We start from the raw sequence: 9,051 nt of genomic DNA, 5'->3' as shown, positions 1-9,051 counted from the left end.
CTATGGATCCTAGATATAGTGAGGTGTTGCATACTGATTCTATCGGATTGGTTTCAATGTAATTGATACTTGGAAAATTTTCTATTGCTTCCTTAGGGTTTGCAATTCTAGGGTTTACTTTTCTATGGTTAGTGCTATTATTTTAGTTCCGGGTGTCTTTTCCTATACTTGAACGTTCCTATGGATGTTACCGATATCAGTTACTACTCTACTCTATGGCTATTCCTAGCATTGGTCTAAGTCATGGTCTACTGTCAAGTTTTACTACAACAACATTGACCTCTCTCAAATTCGGGTTGTTCTTATTTGCTTATTACCCTCACTAATGTTTCAGGAACTCTTTCCTGGGACATATACTTGGATTCTATACTAGATGTATTCGCCGTAAGGTGATTCCAACATTTCAACCATGGCAACAAGTTGGAAGTGTGGTGGATGATCAAATGGTGATGATGATGTTGGCTATGGTGGAGTGACAGTGGTGGTGCTCGTAGTGATGCTGATTAGAGTGGTGAAGATGAAGTGATGGTGGTGGTTGTGACATTAGTGTCGGCTAGTCTAGGTTTTTCTATTTTTTGTTTTTAGTGTATATTTAGGTTGCGTTTTGTTCTTTTAATTTTCTAGATAAACAAGCTTTTTAAATTACTTCGTAATGGTTTAATGATTAATAAAGAATATGTTTTGTGATCATTTTGATAACAAGTTTAAATTTTTATGATTTTTATTTATTCATTGTGAAATTTTGCATATGGCCAAATTCAAATTTTGAATTTTGAATTCTTTTTTGTAATCATTGCAAGTCTATGATTGAGTTAAGATTTGGGATTGGACAATATGTTTGAGATAGTTGGTTCAGAAATATTTGAATCAAAGGTCTAAATTTTGATTCAAATTTTTTGAATTCAACTTCAACCAAATCTAATCTCAATTTTGAATTCAAAAACTTGGAAATGTATTATTTAACTTTAAGTTGTTTTCACGCAAGGTTTTAAACACTCAAAACAAACAAGTTAGGTTTTCAGGTTTAGGTTTACCCATATTTTAGAAAGTTCGAGGTCATGTCGAATTTTGAATTTTAAATCCTAGTGCCTAACTTAGATCAACCTAGAGTGAAGTTCAAATATGACCATTTTGGTTTTAAAAAGTAGAAGTTCAAAAATTTCCCTTATTTTAGAGATACATGTTATGCAAATGCACAAATTCAACATCTACCCTTCCTGATATCCTATTCTTCGGGGCGTTATAGATGTATCTAGACACTCTTGAATGTATAGATACATTTAAGTTTATATAAATCTTTGACATCCTTTTATAGACGGATGAAGTATTATGAACCTGGTACTATAAAAATAATCCTAAAATATATTTGGTATATTTACTACCTCCACAAATATTTTTTAATAGGTTTTATATTTGGGAGAGGAGAAAATTCAAATTTAATACGCCGTATTATACTTTTCGATTTTTTATATATTGTCCTGAATAAACCTGAGTACCGGTGGAATATGCTAAGCCTGCGGCATGGAATACTGATCCGGTGATCCCCTTCATCGCCTACAAATACCCTCCCGCTTGCGCTCGCGTCACTCCTCTCCCACTCGCCTCCTTCGCCATTAAAGACACAAATCTCTGTCTAGAAACAAAAGCAAAATAGAAAAAATTCGTGCTACAAAATTCATTTTCTTCTCAAATCAAGCATATATGTTCCTTCCAAACATTTTCGTCCCCGAATTCCTCCGCCGCAGCTGCCCCCAGTGATTCCGGACTTCTTTCCTAAATTTTCGGAGATCTCCTTTTCGCGAGTCATTCGTCGCCATTCTTCGGGCGGGCTAGGGTTAGGGTTTGCGAGTATGAGGGTGAACGAGGAGGGGTGGGACGAGGAGGAGGGGGTGGTGGTGACCTCAGCTACGCCTACGCCGGCAGCGCTATCTCCGCCGCCCGCTGCCTCGTCGGGGCTACAGCGGCTTGTGGTTGGGTACGCGCTAACCAAGAAGAAGGTCAAGAGCTTCTTGCAGCCCAAGCTCCTTGCGCTCGCCAGGTAAAACCGAACACAAGCGACTCTCTTCTGATCCCGTGTCAAAGCTGGAATCTTTTGTGGTCCTCCCTGGAAGCCGTGTGTCCAGGGATTTGATTCGGGAGGATTTTTTGATATTTTTATATGCATGTATTTGTTTTTCTGAACCAAACAAAAGACAAGGGTTGCTTTTGACAAACACATCACGTGCCCCAGGTTCATGAAATGACTACTGATGACAAAAATGTTGTTTCAGGTTTCATCAATTGTCAATCATTTCCTTGGATTAACCTTCACAATGAAATGATGAAGTAGAGTATGTTAACCTGACTAGACTTGAATCCTTGATGCATGCTGTATCAACAAAAAACAGAAGGGAACTAGAAGAAATTAAAAATTGACATCTTTTGTCAGCATACCCATAATGTATTTCTCTCTGCAATTCATCGAAGAACCATCGATTGACTGTTGAAAGGATCAATGCCATTTATCTCAATGCTTTATACTTAGTTTGAATATCTGAAATGAGCTTCATGTTGGATATTTTGCTGCCAGATTGATTCGTTCTCAGCGTTCTACGCTAACTTGAGATTTGTTGCGAAGATTTTTTTGTGTGAGTAATTCACCTGGTTTGGTAGAATCATTGACAACAGTTACCCATTCGAAGGTTCATTTCTGTTTCAGTAATAATTATTAAGTACTTTTCTTTTCTGTCCTTTCTAGCTAGTACATAACTACAATGTTGGCACCAGCTATCCATTCAACTGTTCATTCTTGTTTCAGTAATGATTGTCAAGTACTTGTTTTCCTTTCTATCTAGTACATAATGGCAATGTTATCACGCTGGCAGTAAATTAAGTTTATTATCCTACCTAAATGAAGGGATAATATGCAGGACCTTGATTTGTGAGGATATGAGAAGTGTAATAGGACCTATCTGGAAAATCCGAACTGTGGTAAACTCACTTGGTACTTCAAACCACAAGTTACCTCATGGACGCGCAAAGATAATGGAATAATTGTACCATAGAAATGGAATTATTGTATAATAATAAAACTCAAGGTCACAAAGGCCAATTCTACCAATATAACAATTAATTAGTCAATCTTCTAGTATTATTCAATATGATTGGCAACCATCTTATTTATTCATTCTTTGTTGCTTGCCTGGAGAGTCCAGGTTTTGTCAGTACTGTTGGTGTATTTTTCAAGTCTCAAAGGAAAAATATCAAAGCCTTTTTCCCAAGCAAGTTGGGGTAGGCTAGATATGAAACCCAACGGAAACAAAAAACAAGGAGAGAAAAAAAAGAACAAGTAAACTAAGATTCTGGCACATGGATCGCTGGTTTCCATGCAGTCCTACCAAGTGCCAAATCCCTAGGGACATTCCAGTCCCTCAAGTCTCTTTTTGTCGCCTATGCCCATGTCAAACTTTCAGTCAAGTCTTAAAGGAAGAAATGAAAAATAGAAGATGCCTAAAATATGCAACACATGGTCAGTATAAATCTTAATGATTATTTATAGCAAAGTCTGCATATTATTGTAGTGGTGTGACCAGTAGTTATAGATTTTAGTTGATTCAAGCCATTCCTTGAAAATCATGTCCTGTATTAAGAGTATTGCTCATGGTACGCTGAGAAAATTTTCAGTTGTATTCTCCAAGTTGTTTGCGACTTCAATGAAAGCTTGAAGCTGTTTGAGATGATTTCATTTCGTTGTTTGTAAAATAATACTGCTATTCTTATCTCGAGCAGTACATGTTCACGGTTCACCAGATGTCTCCGTGTCAATTTTATGAGTTCTCCTCTTACTTATTTTTTCTCCAGGAAGAAGGGAATTCATTTTCTATCAATTGATGAGACTTGTCCTCTCTCGGAACAAGGCCCATTTGACATTATTTTGCACAAGGTCAGCGATGTCTTCCCTGTCTTCTACTAATAAAATATTTGATAATGCTATCACAGATGTCCCATATAGTGGGTATATTTAGTCAAACAGCCACTGTCATATGGCCATGTGGGTGGGTCACACATCTGCTACATTTAATGACCATGTGGCATGGTTGCTGCAGTTGGCATTCAACCAAGGTGGCATCTAAAGCGCGGGGCAAGCTATTGTAGTTAAGCATGCAACCAAGGCCAAGCGGATACGTCTTAGACACCAAGCCCCATATATTTAGAGCATCCGGCTGCAACCATGCACAAAGACGGTAGAGCGTTGACATAAGTTTCATTTTCAAAGTGGGGCGTTCATGGTGTCAGCCATGGCCGCCACCTAATAGCTTAGGACGAGCTGGTCTTTGAGGGAGAGGGGGATCTCATGTGGGTGGTTCACTCATGTAGTAAACCCAGCTGACCCTAGCTGACTTCAGTTACTGATATAACCCCAGTTATATTTAAGTTGCACATAATACGTCAATTAGGAATTAGAAACCCATTAGAAATAAGATATCCCTTAGCTTGGGTCTTAAGCGAATTGGAGATGAGAAATTTAGTTTGTTACCCAGTTTGGGTTGTTAGGCCTCTATATAAAGGACCCCTTGAGATGAATAATTAGGCAAGAAGAATTACAATCTCTCCTCTCTTCTGACCTGCAATCCCTAATCTACGCCCTCTCCTCGATCAGTTCTTCCACCCCGGCCATCCTTCTGGTAGTATTTATCTCATTAACAGTCACATACTTATCTTAATATTTCACATACTTATCTTCTAAGAAAATAATTGAGCATCTTACATCTAGTTTCCAAAACGTTTGTCTGTATATTTCGGTGCTTCTTAAGATTTTCTTTGTTTCTGATTGAGTTTGTTGCTTTTTTTTTTCTCAGTGTACTAGCAAGGAGTGGCAGCAAGTTCTGGAGGTAGGTCCTGAACACCAAAGCAAAATCTTCTGATAAGCAATGGTTAAATTGCAAAATGTAGCTGCTGGCATCTTCCATATATACTTCTTCTGTTTGCAACATTGTCACACAGTACTATAATTAGTTAGAACCCTGTTTGCAGGTATCATCACTTGTTATAATACTTAGATGTTGATTGTTCTAAATGTACAGGAATCCCCCTTTGTTTTAATTATTTTCCTGTTTATCTTCTGAACTTCTTTCATGGTCTTAAAGGATTATCGTGAAGAGCACCCCGAAGTAACTGTCCTTGACCCACCAAGTGCTATCCAACATCTGCACAATCGCCAGTCGATGCTCCAAGAAGTTGCTGATTTGAACCTGTCCAACAGCTATGGTAATTTTACTAAATATATTTAATACTGGTTACAGGGGTCAGCGCCTTGTCACATGGTGGCTCATGGCAACATACAATTAGGATCAGCAGGCTTGTTCATTTCAGCTCAGATTCGTTAAGACTGCCTAGGATCAGATAAAGTTTGTTTCCTTTTTGTTAGATATGGTCTGCTGGCTTTGCTCTTTATACAAAGGATCCACATCGATTAGGAGAAGGAAAGTAAGGGGATTTTGTCTCCACAAGCGTCAGGGGGTCTTGGTTTCTGTAGTCTTCAGAATTTACGAACACAAACTGGGGTTTGATTTGTCAAATTATGTTATAGGTTTTGCATTTTCTTAATAGTTGTCACTCCCCCTGTAAGTTAGCCTTGTACCCAGAAGATCACATTGTAGTTTGTAATTTTGATCCCAAAAAGAGCTATTGCTCAGAGTTTCGGAAAGAAAAGACCCTCTCTCTAAATAATTTGACATTACATTGTTTGCTAATTTTTAAATCAAGTTAGCAACCATTAGTAAATTAATTTTAAACTATGTTTCTATTTGGAACCTTGAACAAAAAAATCAGGTAGGAGCACTACTTCCTAAGAGGTTCAAAATATTTTTGTATCATGATGAACATGTGGTAATTTTGTCTAAATACTGGCATGGGAAATGTCTAGCTTTTCTGTTGATTATTTTTTTGTTTTCAACTACTGCAGGTGAGGTCTGTGCTCCCAGACAACTAGTCATCATGAAAGATCCATCTTCCATACCAGCTGCAGTTGCCAAGGCTGGACTAACCTTGCCCTTGGGTGAGTTTTTCGCTCTTTTAATTATAAGGCTACTGATGAAAAGGAGACCTAGGTTCTTTTATCCTGTTGTAGCTTGTTCTAGATTTTTGTTATTTTCTAATTATACTACCTTACATTTAGAATTTTGACTGTTATCATGTGAGATAAATGAATTTTATCAATGCATGTTAACCAAAGGCACATGTAGTTTTTAATACCTTTTGCATGGATCCTCTAGATTTTCAGGGGTTTCATCAGAGGCATGTAGATTTTTTTGCAGCTTATGTTGAAAATGCTTGTGTTGAATTGTTGCTATTTACTAGTGACATGAGGATGCATGTGATGCTACTGCTGGGTTTGAGTGTGATGGCATTTCGTTGTTACATTTGCTTTGTTATTAAGTTCGACTACAGTTTAGGGTCATGCTTTATAATCTCATGAATTGCCCCATGTTTAACTTTCGGCTGTCTACTTAATTTCCGTTTGAGCTTACTATTTATCATACATGTATTTATTTCTCAGGCATTATACTTTAAATCTCGAAAATATACTGAGTAAAAGACTGGCTTGTTTCTGATGTCTTTTTACAGTTGCCAAACCTTTGGTTGTTGATGGAACATCGAAATCTCATCAACTATCTCTTGCGTATGTGGATACATCTCTGTCAATGCTTGATCCTCCTCTGGTTCTCCAGGAATTTGTGAACCATGGTGATCTTTTAAGCCTTGTTATGTACTTTTAGATCTATCCTGAAACTTCCCACCAAATAGTGGATGTCCAGGTCTGACTTTGTCAATACAGGCGGAATCTTATTTAAGGTATACATTGTTGGTGAAACAATACGGGTTGTACGCCGGTTTTCTCTTCCTGATGTTAACGACTATGACATGGAGAACAGTGAGGGGATCTTTCGATTCCCAAGAGTTTCCTGTGCAACAAATAATGCAGAAGATGCAGACATTGACCCTTGTATTGCTGGTGAGGCTCTTTGCTGGTGCATTAATTAATTCCCCCTTTTGGTTTAAACTGTGTATCTAGCTTGCAGGTTTAGCTTCTTTGCTGGCGTCTCCCTTTTGGTTTAAACTGTGCATCTAGCTCGCAGGCAAAGCTTCTTTGCTGGTGTTCCCATTTTGGTTTAAACTAGTGCATCTAGCTTGCTTTGTGCAACATCAGCTTCTCTTAGTTTTTGTGCTATTGGATTGAACCCTCTGTATGGTACACTTTTGGTGATAGCTATTTACATCTGTCATTTTTTAAAGATCTCTAGTGCCGAAGTTATTCAGAAGCACATGATTTCCTCTCTATTTTTCTTGTTAATCATTTATGTTACTTAATAACTTAATGCTATCACGTGACAGAACTTCCTCCAAGACCACTTTTAGAAAAACTGGGCAAGGAACTTCGGCGTCGACTGGTACGAGTAAATTTCATTGTCTGTTTAACCATATGCAATTCTATAATCTCTTTTTAACTGACTGGCAAAATTTCAGGGTCTTAGACTGTTTAACTTAGACATGATTCGAGAGCATGGTAGAAAGGATCGCTACTATGTAATTGACATTAACTATTTCCCTGGTGAGTCACTCTTCTACTCTTGTTTCAACCTCTATTGTCTTTGCTAATACTCCACTTCTTGCGCTTAAGTTATTGCATAAGCTGCTTTCATTGTTTACACGCAGCCTTATTCTAGGTTCAAGGTAATACTGCACTTCCTCAATGGCCAATGTTTTGCTTGTAGTCTCTGATTTAACACTATGTTGCTACCTGGTGCTGTGTTTCTCTAATTGTCCCAGTTCAAACTCCGCAGGATATGGTAAAATGCCAGGCTATGAGCATGTATTCACCGACTTTTTCCTAGGCCTTGTGCAAAGCAAGTACAAGAGGCGTTTAAGCGGAAGCTGAAGTGTAGGGATATAGGGAAGGTTCCTATCCAAGGTCCAGAAAATTAACAGACAGAGTCTATGTACTGGCAGCTTAGATAGATTTACTCTTCTGTACATAACAAGGGGCTATTAGTTTGCTTCAGGAAAGACACCGATGAAATTGAGAGGAAAAAGAAATTGTACGGTTGCCCTGTGAGCAACCTGTTTAAAACAATTTACGTGCCAACATGATGCTATGACCAAAAAATAAAATAAATTGTTGCTGCATGGCTGATTTTGAGGTATTACTGGAGCAAGTGTAGCAGCAGCCCAGAAAAGGTCTCAGGAGAAGCTACTAAGAAGGCCTTGTATGGAACAAATAAAAAAGCACAGATGTTGTAAGAGAGAACTAATGATATCCCAACCATTTGCAAGGAAAAATATTAGCTGTGGAATGCGCCCCCCATGTGTACAAACTACATGTGAGGTAGACATTTGGTCCCATTTCTTCAAATTCTTCTTTAGAACTTCTCTTAGCATCATGGACAACATGTGTTTCACAACTTCAGTCTGTCCATCATTTGTGTCGCATGACCAAAAGAGAAGCATCGTTCCAAGCTTGACAAAAATGTTTTCCAAAAATTGTTCAAGAACTTGGTGCCGCGATTTGAAACAACGGTGTATCACGATCTATGCAGCCGCACAATGTCCCTAAAGACAAATTAGCAATGTGTGGAGCATCGTTGCTCTTATGACGTGAGATAAGATTAGCCATCTTGCTAAACATGTCATTTACTATATAAAAACTGCATGTAATTGGTATATTTTGATATTAATATATTCCCTTTATATAAAAAACTATATAAAAACTGCATCACCCCCTTTTAATGTGTGGTAAACCAAAAAAGTATATATAGAAATGTCTGCCCAAGGTGCACTAGGAGTAGATAAAGGAAGATATAGTTCGTGTCGGTTCAAACATGACTTAGCTCTCGGAAAATCTCACATCAGCACATAGAGCTTGACATCATGCATCATACTTTGCCAAAAGAAATGGTCATTCAGCACACTCCTAATTTTCTTGGCACCAGAAGGTCCCATAAGGCCCCCGTCATGCTCTTTCTGCAATAGTCTAATCTAATCTAATCTAAACTACTTATAAATGCACCAACA

General features: G+C 38.1%; 1 protein-coding gene across 4 annotated transcripts; it reads left to right on the top strand.

Annotated features, from left to right (window-relative positions):
- Nucleotides 1-1,599: 1,599 nt before the first annotated feature.
- LOC124649855 (inositol-tetrakisphosphate 1-kinase 1-like) lies at nucleotides 1,600-8,183 on the top strand. Of its 4 annotated transcripts, XM_047189418.1 has the most exons (11): nucleotides 1,600-2,038; nucleotides 3,841-3,922; nucleotides 4,839-4,871; nucleotides 5,127-5,247; nucleotides 5,945-6,037; nucleotides 6,607-6,726; nucleotides 6,818-6,994; nucleotides 7,375-7,430; nucleotides 7,507-7,591; nucleotides 7,661-7,713; nucleotides 7,824-8,183. In XM_047189418.1, the coding sequence occupies exons 1-10, from the start codon at nucleotides 1,851-1,853 to the stop codon at nucleotides 7,669-7,671; spliced, it is 966 nt and encodes a 321-aa protein (XP_047045374.1). In that variant the 5' UTR covers nucleotides 1,600-1,850; the 3' UTR covers nucleotides 7,672-7,713; nucleotides 7,824-8,183. The 4 variants fall into 4 exon arrangements, 3 of the variants coding, with proteins under 3 accessions (XP_047045374.1, XP_047045372.1, XP_047045373.1); XR_006986823.1 differs by having other exon boundaries at nucleotides 7,507-7,713; XM_047189416.1 differs by lacking the exon at nucleotides 7,661-7,713.
- Nucleotides 8,184-9,051: the final 868 nt, after the last annotated feature.

The sequence above is a fragment of the Lolium rigidum genome, chromosome 4 (genome assembly GCF_022539505.1).
Source record: "Lolium rigidum isolate FL_2022 chromosome 4, APGP_CSIRO_Lrig_0.1, whole genome shotgun sequence".
Lineage (NCBI taxonomy): Eukaryota > Viridiplantae > Streptophyta > Magnoliopsida > Poales > Poaceae > Lolium > Lolium rigidum.
The sequence above is the reverse complement of the archived record's forward strand: the minus strand, read 5'-3'. Positions and strand labels throughout refer to the sequence as shown.

Bases quoted from the DNA above. Each gene is read 5' to 3' on its own strand.
- LOC124649855 (XM_047189416.1), top strand. From the start codon at position 1,851: ATGAGGGTGAACGAGGAGGGGTGGGACGAGGAGGAGGGGGTGGTGGTG. The intron at 2,039-3,840 runs GTAAAACCGAAC...TTTTTTCTCCAG, and splicing joins AAGCTCCTTGCGCTCGCCAG to GAAGAAGGGAATTCATTTTC. The intron at 6,038-6,606 runs GTGAGTTTTTCG...GTCTTTTTACAG, and splicing joins TGGACTAACCTTGCCCTTGG to TTGCCAAACCTTTGGTTGTT.